Source organism: Tupaia chinensis, unplaced genomic scaffold (assembly GCF_000334495.1).
Source record: "Tupaia chinensis unplaced genomic scaffold, TupChi_1.0 Scaffold000448_1, whole genome shotgun sequence".
Taxonomy (NCBI): Eukaryota; Metazoa; Chordata; class Mammalia; order Scandentia; family Tupaiidae; genus Tupaia; species Tupaia belangeri.
The window spans coordinates 81,949-101,054 of record NW_006159953.1 but is presented as its reverse complement, the minus strand read 5'-3'; the positions used below and the strand labels follow the sequence as shown (position 1 = coordinate 101,054).

General features: G+C 37.5%; 1 protein-coding gene across 1 annotated transcript in view; it reads left to right on the top strand.

The window, feature by feature from the left end:
- The window catches only part of ZNF654 (zinc finger protein 654), a 104,095-nt gene that overhangs the window by 19,937 nt on the left and 65,052 nt on the right, over positions 1-19,106 (top strand). Inside the window, exon 2 of the mRNA XM_006155330.2 lies at positions 13,286-13,431. Coding sequence (XP_006155392.1) covers positions 13,286-13,431 — 146 coding nt within the window. The remainder of the gene's footprint in view (positions 1-13,285; positions 13,432-19,106) is intronic.

Below are 19,106 nucleotides of genomic sequence, written 5' to 3'. Positions count from 1 at the left end.
TCTCTCTCTCTGGCAAGTGCCAGTGCCTTCTGGCTTACTACAAGAAAAAAATAAATAGAGGAGAATTCAGAATAAATTTTTGCTGTTTACCCTTTTCCACTCTGCCATAAGCAGCATACTTTTTGGTTCTTGGCCTGGTATATAGAAAATGTTGGCAATTACAAGGCAAAACAGAAGTTATGGACTTAATGTTATATGGGAAATCATTGTTCCCTATTTTATTCATGAACTACATATGTAAAGAAACTTCCATTTGTGGAAATGTCATAAAAAATTCTACTACTTCTGGCATAAGGACATCTTATCAGAGTAACACAGGAAAGATAAATGAAAAATGCTGTATCTTATCTAAGTGCAGACTAACAGATTGTAGTTCAGCAGAATCTTTATAAACTGAAAAAGCTTTGCTGATTTTAAATATTAATATAAAATATTTTGGCTTAATGTGTTGTTTACAGTCTTAAATGGAAATCATCTCTCAAAACTAAAGTTCTTTTTTTATGTAGAGGTAATTTTATGTAGTGTATAACATGATTAATTTTACTCTGTTCTTTCATGACTCACCAAAACACCCTTATTTTGTATATATGTGTATATTGAGTTTTAGGCGAATATTGTGAGTGTAGTACTACTTCATAGGCTGAATTGCTTTATAAGGTATATTTCTATTTAATATTAAACATGTTTAGCATGCTAACTCTGGAATTCCCAAATTAGCAAATATGGTATTATTTATATTTTAAGTTTGTATGTAGAAAAATTTGATTTAAACTAGTTTAATGTAGTAGAGTTTTGATAATATTTTCCTTCTCAATAAAATGAATTTCTATAATATAACTTGATTTAATTTTATTCTTTCCTATACAGGCTCATTATTTTCTGTTAAATCAACAGATATGAAGGAGGTAGACCCTTTACTTTGGGCAGAAAAGTACATCTACTTATTTTTAAAATATATTTTCATTTTTTTCTTAATTGCCAGAGGATATGTGCCCTCACCAGAGAAAAAGAAAGAGAGCCTCCCCACCTCCATGGAGCATGGTCATGCCACAATCACTTATCCTCCATTTCTCTATCCAATTGGAATTTTGGGCATGCACACACATGTACCTGGGATATTTTCTGAGTCAAGGTTAGAATTTGAGTTGTGGTTGGACATGTGGGATCTAGCTCCTTATCACTAGGTTATAAGCTTGGCCCTTTAAAATATATTTTCTTTCTTAATTTTTTTAATTTGCCAGAGGGTGTGTGTCCCCGCCCCCCAGAAGGAAATTGAGAAAGTACTTTCCCTCATGTGGGATGGACAAACTGCTATCCCTTCTTTTCCATTTTTCCCTCTTCGGAATTTTGGGCACACATGCCTGGCATAGTCAAGTTGCTGGGTCTGGGATTTGGCTGTGCAATTTGTCATGTAGGATTCTGCAGCCTTATCCACCATACCAGCAATTGGCCCTAAAATATATTTTCTAACAAAGTGAATGATTTTCAGATAAGGAACTAAATGTGGTTAAAAAAATTAAAGCTCAGGGGAGTCATAGTGGCATAGCAATAAAACAAGGCATTGGGGTAGTGAAGCCATATGGGAAATCCCTTGGTTCAAGTTTTAAGGTTTCTGTGCATGTGCATATGTATGCTCCTAGGTGATTGGGGATGGGGGTAGAATTGCATATAAATCTTACTGGGGTACTGTCTCTAAGAAATAAGTAAACATTAAAAAATAATAATAAAGGACCAGCAGATGGCCTAATCAACCCCTGGAGAGTGATTTTGTACTTTCTATCTCTCTGTTTCTCTCTGGTGAGCACATGTGTTCTATAACAAAAATCTCTCAAAAAAATAATAATAAAGAATGAGGGATCAGCACATAGTGTAATAGTTATGTCGCTGGACTCCCACGTATTTGACGGTGGTTCAAGTCCCAGATTTGGTGACTTAAAACTGACATTGGGTGGGTCTGTGTGCCCTCCCAAAGTCCCGAGAGGAGAATGCAGGAGAAGGGATTGTGCTGTTGCCATCCCCCCAGGGGATGATTTCTCTCTCTCTCTCTCTTTCTTTCCAGTAAGCACACGCACCTTACAGCAAAAATCTCACTTAAAAAAAGGGAAAAAGGGGACCAGCAATTAGCGTAATGGCTTTGTTGCTGGACTACCACGTACTCGACTGTGGGAGTCCTGGACCTGGTGGCTTAAACTCACACCGGGAATGTGTGCTTGCGAGCCCAAGATCCCGAGAGGAGAATGGAGGAGAAGGGATTGCGGCGTGGCCATCCCCTCTGGGGGGTGACTTCTTGCTGTCTCTCTGTCTGTCTCTATCTCTGTCTGGCGAGCACACACGCCTTATAGCAAAAACCTCTCCCTCCCCCCCAAAAAAAGGGAAAAAGAAGAAATAAAAATAGTAAAGAATGAAAGTCCCAAATAGGTAAGGCAATCTGCTAGGGGTTTTTAAACAAGTCTATGTCTCTCAGGTAAAGGATATCCCAGTATACGATAAAGGTTAAGGGAACACTGCATAAAATCCCGGTAGATTATGTTTAAAGCAACAGAAATCTGAAGAGATGCTTCAGTCTAGATATGGTCAAATATTCTGTTTATTAAGAAGGTATAAGATATTTGCCCATATCTAGACTGAAAATATTCTATTTATTAAAAATGTATGGGAGGGACCAGCAGATGGTTACGTCTCTGGACTCCCACTTGGTTGACCATGTTTCAACTCCAGGCCAGTGGCTTAAAACTCACAGTGGGTGTGTGTGCATATGTTTCCAAAATCCCAAGAGGGGAATGGTGGAGAAGGGATTGTGGTGGCCATTCTCCCAAGGGGTAATTTCTTGCTATTTCTCTGTTTCTTTAGCGAGCACACACACCTTATAGCAACAATCTCTTAAACAAAAAACGGTATGGGAACGTCAGACCACTAAAAGAGTATAATGTTCCCAAAATTACTGAATATGTTTTACATGTTTTCAGTAGTTAGAAAATAGCTAGTCATCACTATGGATTCATTAAATCAGATTATTCCAAGGTTGGCCTCACAGTGCAGCGGTTAGTGCTATGTGGAGAGAGCTGCTTCCTGCATGGCCAACAGCAGTCTGAAGTTTGACTCTAGCACCTCAAAAAATAGGTCAGGCACATGTGCATGCATGCCCCCAATGCAGATGGGATAGAATGGAGGAAAAAGTACTACAATGAAATCATGTATCTCTGGTGAGTGCTTTTTCTCTTTCTCTGTTGAGCACATATGCCATCTGTCCACTAAAAAAATTAATTTTAAAAATAAAACAAACAGAAACTCACTTAGAAAAATCAGTTTGGGACCAGCCCATAGTCTGGCAGTTAAGGCTGTTGAATGTCATGACTGACCACATGGTTTGAGTGCCAGACCTGGAGGCTTGGAAAACCGTGCCAGCATATGTGTATGCATGCCCAGAGTTCTTAAAGGAGGAAGAGATAGAAGAGAAAGGATAGCAGTGACTACTCACCATGAGAGAGCTCTCTCAACTTTCTAGTTCTGTCTCTCTGGAGAGCAGACACACTCTTTGGCAAGTTAAAAAAAATAAATCAGATCATTATGCATTTTTATTTTTATATGTATTTTCTATTTCCTTTTTTAAAAAAAAAAATTACTGTAGGGTGTGTGTACCCACTAGAGAGAGACCGACTGAGAAAAAAGAGAAAGTGAGAAATCACCCCCCTTGGGGGGATGGCCACACCTCAGTTCCTTGTTCTCCATTCTCCTCTTGAGATTTTGTGTTTGTATGCACATGTGCCTGTCATGTTTTCCAAGATACTGGGTCTGGGACTTGAGCTGTGCATCTAGCCATGTGGGAATCCAGCCTCCATTTGCCTTAACCACTGCACCACCTGGCTGGCTCCCAATTTTTACTTTAAAAAAAAAAAAAGAATTGCTATTACTAGTGATAGATATGGAGCATGTTATAGACTCAATATATATGTATGTGGGTTTGTGTGTGTGTGTGTGTGTGTGTGTGTGTGTATATATACATATATATACACACACCAACATTTATTTCAGCTTTTTTTTTTTTTAACAAAATTTCTCATGATATTCTTACGGAGAAATGAGAGGGCAGGATTCGTTTTAGTAATTTATTTACAACTCTTGTCAAAAGTACATGGATTGATAGTCCTGGTACATAACTGAATGACCTGAATTTGGCCCTATTATGGGCCTCTGTTAATTTTTTTGTACATGACTTTGATGATAACATGAAAAACTTCCATTTCATGTTTACAGGTGACATAAACTGAGAGGAAAAGGTAATATATTGGCTAGAAATGCAGAACTGAAGCTTTGTGCAGAAACTAAGAATGGGAAAAGTGATAAATAATATACATTCATTATTTCAGTAATAAGCTGTAAAAAAAAATATGAAATAAGTGTTGTACAGAAGAACTGGATCCCATATACTAACCAGGGTTTGAGTTCCAACCCTGTCAAGCTTCTCATGGTGAACACACATGTGCTCAGGATGTTGATGGTTGGAGAATTGAAGGGAAAAGGATTGCAGTGTGACCAGGTCCTACTCAGAAGGTACTATCTTTTTCTCTTGTGTGTGTACATCCATCCTCTAGCATTAAAAAAAGAAAAACAAAACAAGGTTATGAGGTGTAGAACTGGTTTAATAACAGTCTGTGATAAAGAACATTTTTGCCAACTCAAAATCAGTAAAACCTAAAAGAACCTCAAACTGCACTAATGTAATTATAGAATCAAAAATAGGGAGGTGAAGGGGGCCAGTAGGTGGCATAGTAGCTAAGACTCTGGACTTCCACATAGCTGATTGTAGTTCAAACCCCAGTCCTGCACTCTTGAAAGTCTCATCAGTGCTGCACATGCATTCCCAAAATCCCAAGGGAAGAACAGAGGAGAAGGGATTGTGGTGTGGCCATCCACCCCCCTAGCATTTCTCTCTCTCTCTCTCTCTGTCTCTGTCTCTGGTGAGTGCATATGCCCTATGGCAAAAAACTAAAAGAAAAAAAAAATCAGGGTAATAGCTCCATTGATTTTAGCTGTAGTCTTATGCTCCGTTTTGGGAACTGTGTTTAAGAGATATACGGACAATTTGGAGTGTTAACAGGATCTGCTAATTGGAGCTGTGAAAAATTTGCAAACTACTGTTAATAGTTGACATGCGTGAAAGGATGGTAGATATTTAATAAAAGAAAGAGACCATAATAAAGGCATATGTGATAGCTGCCTTATGATATATGACAGACCACTGCATGTTTTGTTTGCATAATTTTAGAACTTCAGACCAGAAGTGATAGATGAATCCCATGGTTTTATTTTTGAGAGTTTATTTCCTTTAGATTGTGTGCACTCTCTGGAGAGACAGAGATAGAAAGTGAGAAATCATCCCCAGAAGGGATAGCCATTCCGCAATTCCTTCTCTCCTTCTTCAGGATTTTGGACTTGCATGCACAAGCGCCCGGTTTAAGTTTCAAGCCTCTACTGCAGGACCTAAACTGCGGTGCCATATGGGAGTCCAGCCCCTTAACCACTATGCCACCTGATGGCCATAGTATTGCTTCATAAAGAACATTCAACTTTCTTTCTTTTTTATTTTATTTTTCTTAGTTTTAGATTAATTTCTTCCTTTCCTTTCCTTTCCTTTCCTTTCCTTTCCTTTCCTTTCCTTTCTTCTTTCTTTCTTTCTTTCTTCTTTCATGTGCCAGAGGGTATGTGTGTTCAGTGAAGAGAAAGAGAGACTTAGAGGGAAAGTGAGAAAGCATCCCATGCCCTTCATTGTGGGGCATGAGCATGCATGCGTACATACCCAGAATATTTCTCAACCTGCTGAATCCGAGACTAACTCAAACTGTGAGGTTAGCCATGTGGAATTCATCCACCTTGACCACAAGGCCATGGGCTGGCCTAAATTTTAGATTTTTTTCACATGAGTATCCTGATAGAAAAGGTCAAATGGACAAGTGACTGATTTCTTTTTTGTATTCTTTCTCTTTACTTTACATCTTCATGTAAATTGTAAAAACAGTGAATCCTCAACTATATATGTTTAGATATGTAGCATTTTATTTGAATTGTTCTATCTCAGATCACTCAGATGACTATTGAACTAAATAGTTGAAACTTTGCAGTATGTTTAAGTAGATTTTATTAGGGAGTAACCTTTTGCTTGCCAAAAGAGAGTAAAGTTTGTTGCCATTAATTATAATTGGAAACAAATAATCAGTTCATAACATGAAATAGTAAAACAAGCTTTGTCTTAAAGTAATGATACCTTTCTTTGTTATGTGCCGTAGATTATATACATCTTTAGTTTTTTAAGAGGCCTTAATTTAGGTGATCTTAAATTCACTTTTACTGGAAACTTAGATTGAGAAGTTTAATAACTTTGCTAAGTTTACATAGTTGACAGAGCTAGAATTCAAAACCAGGTTTGTCTGATTCCTATACTCTTTCCATGATGCTGCCAATCTCCCAGCTTTATTTTCTCACGGGACTCTTTTAAAAAACTAAAACAGAACTACCCACAGGCAAAGGTGAATCTTGAGATATACCTGGATAACAAAGCAGAGGAAGTAAATATGGAATTGCACTTATATTCTATTATTGTCTCCAGCACTATAATAGAATAAGTTCTGGAGACTATAGTAGAGTAAGTGAGAACACTGATAATTTGGTGAAAAGTTGGAACAATTTTGTTAAATTTCTTTCTTCAGAGAGCAAAAGACAGAGAAATAGAGAATAAGAATCTGCTTATGCATGCACGTCCAGCAGGGTCCCCACATCACAATTGACCCCCAGCTTCAACTAGCCCCAAATCATAGGCATGGCCTGTGTGTTCAGGAGGTCTCAGGGGCAGGATGTGAACTTGGAATCTTTCTATGGGGGTCAGCCTTGCATAATGTTGTGTTACAACTGTGTCACCCTCTCACCCAAAAATAGATAAAAGGTTTTTTTTGTTTTTTTTTTTGCTATAGGGTATGTGCACTTGTCAGAAAGACAGAGAGAGACAGAGAGACAGAAAGCGAGAGATCACCCCCAGGAGGGATGGTCACGCTACAGTCCCTTCTCTACTTTCTTCTCAAGATCTTGGGCATGCATGTACACGTGCCCAGTGTGAGTTTAAGCCACTGAGTCCGGGGCTTGAACTGCTGTCAACTACATGGGAGTCCAGTGACATAGCCATTACGCCATCTGCTGTACATTCCCTCCAAAAAATAAAGTTTTTAAACTGTAAAATAATTGAACTAATATTAGACTTAAAAAAAATAGTACAGTCGTTAAGAATGGAAATGTAACATTGGTACAAGTCACTAAATTATAAACCTTACGCAAAATATATCATATTTTTTATGAATGCTCTTTTTCTGTTCTAGGATATAATCCATGATCTTACATTGTATTCATTTTTTTGAAGTAAATAACCTTTCTTAAAAAGTCTGTTTATTTCATGAGAGAGACAAAGACAGAAAGACACTCTTAAGACGATCTCATGTTGTGATCCCCTGATCCTTTTTAGCCAGCCAGAGTCGTGGGCATCCTACCACTTGGTGTAAATAGGTTGAAATAGGAACCAACCAACCCCCCCTTCCCCCACCCCAATCTTCCACATGGATTCCAGCATTGCAGAGCATTGTGCTACCACAGTGTCACTATGTCTGGGCTTCACCTTGTGTTAAGTTTTATTCCTTTCTGGCAACACATGATCCAGGTTTAGCTTGTATTTTCCCTACCCTAGCCCTGGAGTCAACCACTTCTTTGAAGAGTTGAAGTTCTTTAGACTAGAGAATGGTGTTTAGAGGCCAAGAGTTAGTCCCTAAATGGTCCCTTATTGGTATTATGGAATCATTGCTTCTAGACTCTCTCAGTGGTCAGAACTAGGAAATATTTATATAATATAGTATTTGTATTACAATGAATAACATAATTATACTAAAAAGTTTAACTTCTTTAAAAAAATAAGGTAATGTTTATTAAAATGTTTATTTTAGATACTTAGAAAATTAGCAAACTGTAATGCATAGATTATTAATCTGTGTTCAACAAATTAATACAGGCAGGTATTACAGACATTTTTTGAAGGTCTTAGAATAAAGAGTAATCATGATACATTTTCTAGTTCGTTAATCAGATTTAAAAGTATATGGATTCAATATAAACAAGTGATGAAATTAGTGTTAATGAATAGCTTGACTCACCCATGTGAACTGTGAGGTATTTTAAATAATGAAATTGAATGACTGGGGGATTTTAAGGAGGAAAATGACAGATGTGAAATAAAATGCTTAATGTTAATGATATAGTCTATTAATTGTTACTTGGGTTTAGATATCAAGATCATTGTTTCCTCAGTGTCAAATGAATGTTTGGGAGCCTTCGATGTTATGTTAGGAAAAAAGAAATTAATTGAAAAACAGGAAGCAATATTTTAGTTAATCACTTTTTTCTTTGTTCGTGATAGAGTGCATATGTGTGCATGACAGATGGGGAGAGAGAGTAATGAGGACCCTCCATAGATCACACTGCTATCTCCTTCCTTTAGTTTTTTGGAACTTGGGCACTTGCATACATGCTGGGCATGTTTCTGAGTAATCAAGTGGGGATTTGAACTGTAGTTGCCATGTGAGATCTGATTTCTCTCTCTCTCTCTTTTTTTTGGAGAAGTTTTTGCTATAGGGCGCGTGCGCTCACCAGAAAGACAGAGAGAGACAGAGAGACAGAAAGCAAGAAATCACCCCCCAGGGGGGATGGCCACACCGCAGTCCCTTCTCCTCCATTTTCCTCTCGGGATCTTGGGAGTGCACACACACGCGCCCAGCGTGAGTTCAAGCCACTGGGTCCAGGACTTGAACCACGGTTGACTACATGAGAGTTCAGCGACATAGCCATTATGCTAACTTCTGGTCCTGAGATCTGGTTTCTCTTGAACAAAGCGTTACTACTGTGCCACAGAGCTGGCCATAGTTAGTGGGTTTCTTCTGACTTGCAGATGGCTACCTTCTTGCTATATGCTGCATAGTCTTTCCTTGTTGTGCGGACAAAGAGAGAGATCTCTTTCTTCTTTTGTAAAGATTTGCTATAGAGTGCATGAGTTTGGCAGAGAAAAACTGGGAGGACTGGGGAGTACAGGAGAAAGAACCCTCATGGAGGGGACTGGCCACACTGTCCTTCTCTCCTGTTCTCCTTTTGGGATTTTTGGCATGCATACACACACGTTTGGCATGTGTCTTTTAAGCTGCTGGGGTTAGGACTCAAACTATGCAAGTGGCCAAGTGGGATCCAGCCACCTTGATTACCATGTCACCAGGTGGTCCATCTTTCTCTTCTTATAAGGCTACCAGTCCTATTGTAGTAGAATTCTGTCCTTATGATGTCATTTAACTTTAATTATCTACTAAAAGATCTGTCTGCAAGTACAGTCACACTGAAGAATAGGGCTTCAACAAAGGAATTTTAGGGGAACATAATCCAATCCATTATGGTTTGAATTATATGTGTATATATATATATTTTTTTTTTTTTGAGAAGTTTTTGCTATAGGGCACGTTCCCTCGCCAGAAAGACAGAGAAACAGAAAGTGAAAAATCACCCCCGGGGAGATAGCCACACTGCAATCCCTTTTCCTCCATTCTCCTCTCAGGATCTTGGGCACTCAACGCACACCTGCCCAGGACTCGAACCATGGTTGACTACATGGGAGTCCAGTGACATAGCCTTTATGCCAACTGCTGGTCCCTGAATGATATGTTTTAATGATCCCAAATAATTAAATTTTTTTAACTTAAAAGGTTTATGTTAGGTCTATATTTTAACAATTTTACACACAGAATGAGAGAAAATGAGTTTATGCTCATTCTCATGTTAATTTACTTTAGTAAGTTAAATATAAATATCGGTATAATTTTATATATATATGTGTGTGTGTGTGTGTGTGTGTGTGTATATACCCACACACTAAGTTTTATATATAGCTATAAATTTATTGGGTTGTGGGAAAAGTCATGACTATTTTTCTGTTTTTCAAAGGACATTTATTTATATAAAGAACAAAGATCAGTCAATGAAATATTTCCCAACTTGTTTAATAACCTTTTGCCATCTTTCAGTGAACTTTATAATTCCTCATTCATAGAAGGACCTGTCTGTATCAGTGTAAAACTGAACAAGGTGCTGATTTACAGCCCCATCTAAATTGAATGTTATACCATGCAAGTAATTTTGAAGAGAGCTAAACAAGAGGAAGTCTGATAGCGCAAGGTCAGGCGAGTATGGTGGGTGTGGGAACACATCCCATCCAAGCTCCAAGAATTTTTGGCAGGTGATCAAACTTGTGTGTGGTCTCTCATTGTCATGCTGGAACACAACTCCATTACAATTAATGAGCTCTGGACATTTCTGGATGATGGATACGTTCAAACTGTCCAGTTGCTGACAGTATGCATTTGAGTCTATTGTTTGGTTCCTCAGAAAACAGACTGTTAAAATCCCATCACACTTCCATATACCTTCCTCTGATGAATGTCTGCTTTCTATGTCATTCAGGGTGAATTATCAAGTTGGGACCAAGACCATTTGCACACCACGTTGTTGTAAATAATCCACTTCTGATCACCGGTTATCAGTTGCTTCAAAAAAGGATTGTTTTCCTCGCATTTAATGAGCATGTCACAGATGTTTATACGTGCTATCAAATGAACTTTGAATTCGTGAGGAACCCAAATATCAAGCTTCCTTATGTATGTCAGCTTCTTCAGTTGATTGTGAACATTTGAATGATGGATATTCAATGTTTCTGCAATTTCTTGTGTCGTATAAAGTGGATTCGACGCAGTCAATGCCTTTATTTTGTTGTCATCAACCTTGGTAGGCTTCCCTGACCATGGATCGTCATTGCAATCAAAGTCACCAGCATAGAATTTCATGAACTATTGCTGCGCACTGACATTCTTGTAGAGCATTGTCACTGTATAAACTTTATGCAACTTTTCATAAGCTTGGCGCATGTTCTTCCCTTTACAGAAATAAAACATAAAATAGGATAAAAATGTACAGTTTGGTCTTCCATCTTCAATTTATTGTGAAGTCTCCAAAACTCAACCAAATCTTTTATTTATTTATATATATGTGTGTGTATGTGATGTCTGTGTGTGTGTGTGTGTGTGTGTGTGTGTGTATATATATGTGTGTGTATATATATATATATATATTTTTTATTTTTTTTAGAATCAAGCTAGAACTGTCACATGCCAAATGACATAGCAATAACATAGAATGGGGAGTGTAGTACTTCCAAAAATGAACTGGTACCATCTTTGTAAAAAAGTGTCATGACTTCCAATAACCAAATATATAAAGAAGGAATAGCATATGCTGCACACTATATTCCTTTTAGGGAAGAGTATATGTTTCTGTAAGTAGGAGTGCTGAGAAAGTGCTGCAGCATCGTTAGAATATTTTGACATCTTGGCCCAGTTGCAGTGTTGTGCTCTGCAGGCTAGGACCATATAGGAAGCCTGATTTGATTCCTTCTCCAATCTAAAGACCAGGAGCAGTGGCATGTGCCTGTCGTTCAACGATTCTGGGAGGCAAAGGTGAGAGGATCATGAACTCAAGCCTGTCCTAGGCAGCATAGCATGATGATGTTTGAAAAAGAGCAGGAGGTGGTCGCTTAAACCTGTCACCCCAGGTGGGAGGCTCAGGTAGGAGGTAACATAGCAAGATCTGGTCTTTAAAAAAACAACAAAAAAGAATATTCTGACATTTTTCTTTGACAGTACTTTACCTTTAATTCCCCTTATATCATGGCCTGCTTTGAGCTTTGGTATAACTTCTTTCAGCAGTATTCACATAATCCTATAAATATTCACTACAGTAATGTTTATTATGTCTGTCAAAATGGGAAAAGGTTTTCTTTCAATTTCTAAAGGGCTGCTGACTTTGATCTTCTGTTTCTTAGACCGTTTTCTTTAAGAACTTAGAACTGTAGTAGGTCAGTCTTTAAGATCCAGGTCAATATCTATATGCTTTTGTTTTAAGCAACTTCAGCATTATCCTGGCCACTATTATGTTAAGACTGTAACCTATGAAAATACACACAAACACATCCCAAAAAAAAAAAGAAGAAGAAAGAAAATGCAAGTGCTTACTGCAGTGTGGCCTAGGAGAGTACATTCAGATTACAATGTCATTGTCTCAGCTCTCATTAACGGACACCTAGGAGATTAACTTAGCCCATAAATGGGAAGTAAATTAAATTAAGTAGACATGGATATCTCTCTTGGGGACCAAGTGGTAGTATAGTGGTAACACAATTGGATCCACATTGGAAGGGTCCTGGGTAAGTGTCCTGAGACCTGCCTGAGCATGCCAGGGGCACATGTGTATCTGTGTGCTGAACAAGCTGAGACCAGGAGTTGATTGTGGCATGAAGACCAAGTTGGAGGTGTCTCCATGTGCATATGTGTCTGTCTGTATTTTGGGAAAAATAAACTTAAAAAAAAGACTCTTCTCCTTCTCCTGTGCTCTCTCACTCTGGGAAAAATAAACTTTAGAAAAAGACCTTTCTCCTTCTCCTGTGCTCTCTCACTCTCATAAAAAAATTATATATATTACTTATTTATAGACATTGAAATTTGTATTTTGTATGACTTTTACCCATTACAAAATGATATTATTGTACAGAGTAAACCTACAAGATAAGCATTATTATTTCCACTTTATGGTGAAGAAATTAATGCATAGAAAATGCTGGCCTCCTCAAATTCATGAAACTGATTAAGTGACAGAGCCATGACTGCCTGTATTCTTTTCCCTATAGTATGGCATAGGTTAAATACAATCAGAATTCACAAACAGAGCACGAGTATCTTAATGCTCATTGTGGCCAGAGTGCTTACAGTCTTAAAAATAATAATAAAAACAATGCATGCTTTTCCTAAAGTTCTTATTACCATATTCTCTGGTCTAGCTGTTTTAATACTTAATAACTGGTATTTTGACAAAAGCTGGATGTGTAAGGTGAAGGGCATTTGTTACAAAGTTTGGTGAAGATGACAGTTGAATGGTATAGTCGTTTATGGGCTATATTTCTTTTCCACATTTTCAAATAATAATTGATTTTATTTTCAGACGTATACTACTAAAATAAACTTTAAAAGAACTTTCTTCCCCCAAGTCATCTATGTTCATTGCTGATCTAATATTTTAATTTATCCAGTAAGGTTTTTCTAAATTTTTGAACTTGAGATATTGAGACCATTTTCTGTAGTAATGTACATTTTGGATTACTTCTCTGTAGGTGGTGGAAGATTATGCTGGAAGATGGCAGGTCCCTTTGCCACAGCTGCAGGTTCTTCAGACTGCACTTTGTTGTTTTACATCAGCCAGTGCATCATTCCCAGATGAATGTGAGCACGTGCAATATGTTCTGAGTAGCCTTGCTGTGTAAGTAGTCTTTACTTCGTATAAACTTCTTACCTTTCTTTGAGTATATGAAAATACTGATTAATTCTTCTGAGCAAAGAACTTTTCCTTAAGTTCTTCCCTCAAAAAGAAATGTTTTCTTCTTCACATAAGTAGTTAGGCTTAGTTTGAATATATAACCATATCTTTACTTGTAGTTTAGGGTTGAATGGAATTCTGATATACAAATTCTTCCGGTCACTACAAGTACTTTACTTTCCTTTTTAATTCTTTAGATTGCCTTAGAAAGCTCTAATAGTAAGTACTAGAATACAGCAATTAAGGCCATGATAGTTAGCAGAGGGCCTTATATCAGAACAGAAACATTTGGTTTTTAAAAATGCTTGCAGAAGGAACCAGCAGATGGTATAGTGGTTGTATCACTGAACTCCCACATAGTTGACTGCAGTTTGAATCCTGGACCTTGTGACATAAAACGCACACCAGGTGCATGTGCATGCATGCCCAAAATCCTAAGAGGAGAATGGAGAAAAAGGGATTGCAGTGTGGACCACTCCCCTGAGAGAGTGATTTCTCTCTTTCTGTCTTTCTCTCTCTCTGGTGAGCACATGTGCCCCATAGTAAAAATTCTCTGAAACAAACAAACTAATATGCTTGCAGAAACCTTGGAATTAAAGATTACGAACTGAGCACTTGAATTTTTCCTTTTTGCCTTCTTAGCAGCCTGCTAATATTATAGTAAAAAAGTAAAAGAGAAATATGCTCAGTGAAAAGAAAATAAAAAAGGTCATCAGTGAGTAAAAGATTTCCACAGTTCTGAGGGACTCAAAGCAGGTAGAGGAATGGTCATTTGAAACATAGCAAAACAAGTCTCAACTTTCATCTGTCTTCTTGTGTATTTTTGTCTCAAATTGCACTCATACCACAGAGTGGGTTGTGTAATCATTTGTCACCACTACAAAGTGCAATAGAGAATAGGGTGCACGTCAAAGGTAAGTAGTATTTTATGAAACTTATTATTTTTGTGTATGTATATACTCGATTATTTGTATAACATTTTTTATAAAACTGTGGGTAGCAATGAAAACCAAATTATCCTGTCTTATATAATATAGGAGAAAGCCTGTTTGCCTTGATCTCTTCCCCTAAGAGGTATAGAATTTGAACATGCAAGATAAAAAATGGAGCGGGGAATGAGATATTTTGAGAAATTGCAGATGAAGGAATTATAGTTTTTCCATTCATACTAATCAGCAAGCCTTGGGGCAGAGTAGGGTATGGTAGCAGTACTGTCCTGTACTGTGTAAGGACCTTTAGTTCAGTGATGAACCACATACAGGATGATGGTCCTGTAAGATCATAATGGAACTGAAAATCCTGTCACCTAGTAACATGACATCTGCCATAACATTGTATAACCCCATTACTCACATGTTTGTGGTATTGCTGGCGTATTAAACCTAGTTCACTGCAGATCCTTATAAAAGCATAACATACAGTTACGCACAGTACCTAATACGTGATAATTTATGTTTTATTGGTTTATGTATTTACTATGCTTTTTTACTGTTATTTTAGAGTGAACACCTACTTACAAAACAATGCACTATGAAACAGCATTATTACATTGGCAGCAGCCTCATATATCCTAGTTTACTCTGTTAATTATATCATTTTCTCTTGTGCCTCATTTAACTCCTGTTGTTTTTGTTCTATATGGCCCTTCCATGCTGATCATTCTGATTCTCATATGTACAGGCTAATGTGTATTTTGTGTCTTAGTTTCTAAAAAAAAAAAAACCTTTGAAAAATAAAAATAGAAAATATCATGATATAAGGATTTTTAAAAAGATACTTTTGTACAGCTGTACAGTGTGCTTGTGTTTTTAAGTTAAGTGTTATTTTAAAAGTCAAGAAATTAAAAATATTAAAAAATACATAAAGTAAAAAAGTTACAGTAGGCTTATTTTTAAAGAAAGAAAAGTATCTCTTGAAAAAAGTGTAGAGTCTTTATGACACTGCAGTTGTGTCAAGGTCAGGCCTTCATATTTACTTTACTACTCTCTGACTCATTCAGAACAACTTCCAATCCTATCAAACACAGATACACTTTTTATCTTTCATGCCATGTCTATTTATTATATATATATATGTGTGTGTGTGTTTAAACACATAGATACTTACCATTGTGTTATAATTACCTGTGGTATGCAATAGAGTAACATACAATATGAGTTTGTGGCAGGAGGAATAGTCTATGCCATATACCTTAGGTGTCTGATAGTCTATACTTCTAGGTTTGTGTAAGTATGATGTTTGTATAAGAATGAAATCATCAAGCAATGCATTTCTCAGAATATGTCCCTGTCTGTGAGCAAGACATGACAGTACTCCTTTGTTTTCCTTTAAAGAAATTAAATGACCCTGGAGCAATTACTTTGCATTCTGACTTTTAAAGATTCCTTATTGAGAAAGCTAGCTAATCACTAATTACCCTGGAGAAAAAGTAATCAGTCAGGAAACTCCACATAGGCTCAAAGGACTCCCAATTATCTGATCTTATTTTAAAATATTAATAGATATCCAAAATCATTACAGGTTTGGTAAAGAATACCTTTAACATTAAAAAGAAACAATTAGGGGGTCAGCAGGTAGCTTGGTGGTTGATCAAGGTACTAGACTCCCACATGGCTAACTGCAGTTCTAGTCCTAGACCGAAAGGCCTGAAAATCACATCGATCACATGTGCATGCATCCCCCGCCCCCCCTGAGAGTTTAATGTAGGAGAATGGATTGTGACGTGGCCCAGGGGGAATGATTTCTCACTTTCCCTCTCCCTCTCTCTCTCCCTCTCTCTCTCCCTCTCTCTCTCTCTCTCTCTCTCTCTCTCTCTGAGTCTCTTTGGTGAGTGCATATACCCTAAAAAGAGAAGAGATAGAGAGAGAGAGAGAGAGAGAAACAATGGAAATAAACTAAAAAAACTCTGGAAGAAATAGTGTTAATATTGAAAACAAATGAAATTTAAAATCTATACCTAGTATTTTCAGAGAGATTTAAGATACGTATAACATTAAAATATTAGTATCATGCTGTGTGAAAGGAATGAGATACTTAAAATGACTTACAAATTGAGAAAACATGGTTAAATTGTAAAGTTGTGGGGTCAGTAGGTAGCATAGTGGTTAAGGCGCTGGACCCCACATGGTCATCTGTGCAGTTTGAATCTTGGACCCTGTGGCTTGAAAAATACACCAGTGCAGTGCATGTGCTTGCATTCCATAATCCCAAGGGGAGAATGGAGGAGAAGGGATTAGGGCATGGCCTTCTCCTTTGGGGGTGGTGATTTTCTCACCTTACCTCTGTCTGTCTGTCTCTCTCTCTCGCTCTCTCCAGTGAGCACACATGACCTATGGCAATAATCTAAAAAAAAAAAAGTTGTTTAAGAAGGTATAAAGTTGAAATAATACAAAATGTAAAACAAAACTAAAGAAAAAATTTAAATGATGCATGTAAATTGTATTTTTTAAAATTATTTTCATACATTTAAAATTGTAGGAAAGACAGTTTGGACAGATTAAAATGTAACATTGTTTAGATTTTTAAGAGTGGGGCAGTTTTAAAAAAAATTTTCGGGGGATATTTTTGCTGTAGAGCACGTATGCTCGCTGGAAAGAGAGAGAGAGAGATAAAGAGACAGAAAGTGAGAAATCATCCCATAGCCGGGGGTGACCATGTCACAGTCTCTTTTTTTCCATTCTCCTCTTGGGATTTTGGGCATGCACACACATGTGCCTGATACGAGTTTTAAGCTGCTGGGTCAAGGACTTAACCGTGGTTGATTATGTGGGAGTCCTGCAATGTACCCATTACATGACCTCCTGGTCCTGAATGAGGCAGATTTTTAAAGAACCTTTTATAGAATAGATCATTTTTATATTTATTTTGTGGTAAGTAAAGGAATATGTATATATTAAGACTTTTTTTGAGAGATTTTTTTCTATAGTGTGTGTGCTCGCCAAAGAGACAGACAGAGACAGAGACAGAGAGTGAGAAATTACCACCCAGAGAGGATGGCCATGCCTCAATCCCTTCTCCATCCTCATCTCAGGATCTTGAGCACCCACGCACACATGCCTGGCATGAGGTTTAAGCCACCAGATCCAAGACTCGAACTGCAGTTGACTGTGTGGGAGTACAGCAACATAACCATTACACCACCTGCTGGTCCCAATATTAAGACTTTTATTATAACTGACAGCTTACTCAAGCTAGCTAAGTGTGCATGTGTGCGCACACACACAAACACAAACGTGTAGGGTTTTTTTTTGTAGGGAGCGAATTATTAGATAACTATGGAAAAACAAGTGGAATTAGTTTCAGGATTTTCTGAATCAAAAAATAAGATATTCAGAACTATTTTTTTTTCCAGTCTTCTCTCTTTTGGCATAATTCTATCAGGGCTAATGACAGTTACAGAATTAAGTTTACTTTATTAATGAAGACAGAAGAATTGCCTTATCCCCACTTCCAGTCCCAAAAATACCTTGGGAAGAACTCTGGCCTAGTTTATGCCATCTACTTCTGGGATTAATCACTGTGTTAAGGATAATATGGTAAGATTTTTGGCTCAGTCTGATGACAAGTCCACCCCATTGTTAGAGGAAGTGAGGTACTACATTGTCAGCTCCATCAGAACCTTAGAAATATTGAAGAAATGATCAGTTCTCTTAAGAAATAAATGAGGTAGTGTGAAAGAGAGCTATCAAGGTAGACAAAAATAATAGACATTCACCACAAAGAATATTTTTGTGTGTTATTCTGCAGTCTATAAAAACAGTTTCGTTACTCTTTACTGATTCTGAAGAAAATAAAATAACTATTAAGGACAATAAGTAGTGGGTCCGGCAAGTGGCATGGTGGTTAAAGGCCCTGGACTCCCACATGGCCAACCACGGTTCGAGTCTCAGACCTGGTGGCTTGCTTTCTCACTTCCTCTCTCTCTCTCTCTCTCTGTCTGTCTTTGATCTAACTGGAAAATAATAATCATAATAATAATAAATAAAGTTAAATAATTTAAAAAAAAGAACAATAAGTAGTATTCTTGTTCAGTATCTATTGGGATTTTCCTTACTTTATCTGTGTACAACTCTAGTGTTGTAATGTGAAAATAACTTTTAAAGCTTTCAAAAGTGTTTTTGTTTAAAATTTGTTGATGTCTGTTTTATTGTTTGCTATCTTTTTACTACTGGTTCATGTGAAAAATACTGTTAGGCCAGCAGATGGCATAGTGGTTAAGATATTGGATACCCACATGGCCCACCACATTTCGAGTCCTGGACATAGTGGCTTGAAAATCATGTCAGGCACATGTACATGCATGCCCCAAATCATAAGAGGAGCATGGGATGGAGGAGAAGGGATTATGGCATGGCCATTCCCCCTCAGAGTGATTTTTCACTTTCTCTCTCTCTGTCTCTGGCCAGTTTATGCACAAAAACCTAAAAAAAAAAAAAGAAAACCCCCAAAAATTGTGAGGTTGAATCAAATCTTATGTAAAATAGACAGTGCTAGGCAAAGAAATGGGTATCTAAATAACTTGTTAAAAAGCAGTATTTCGGGACCAGCAGTTAGCATAATGGCTATGTCACTGGACTCCCATGTAGTCGATTGCAGCATGGTCATCCGACCCCGTGGCT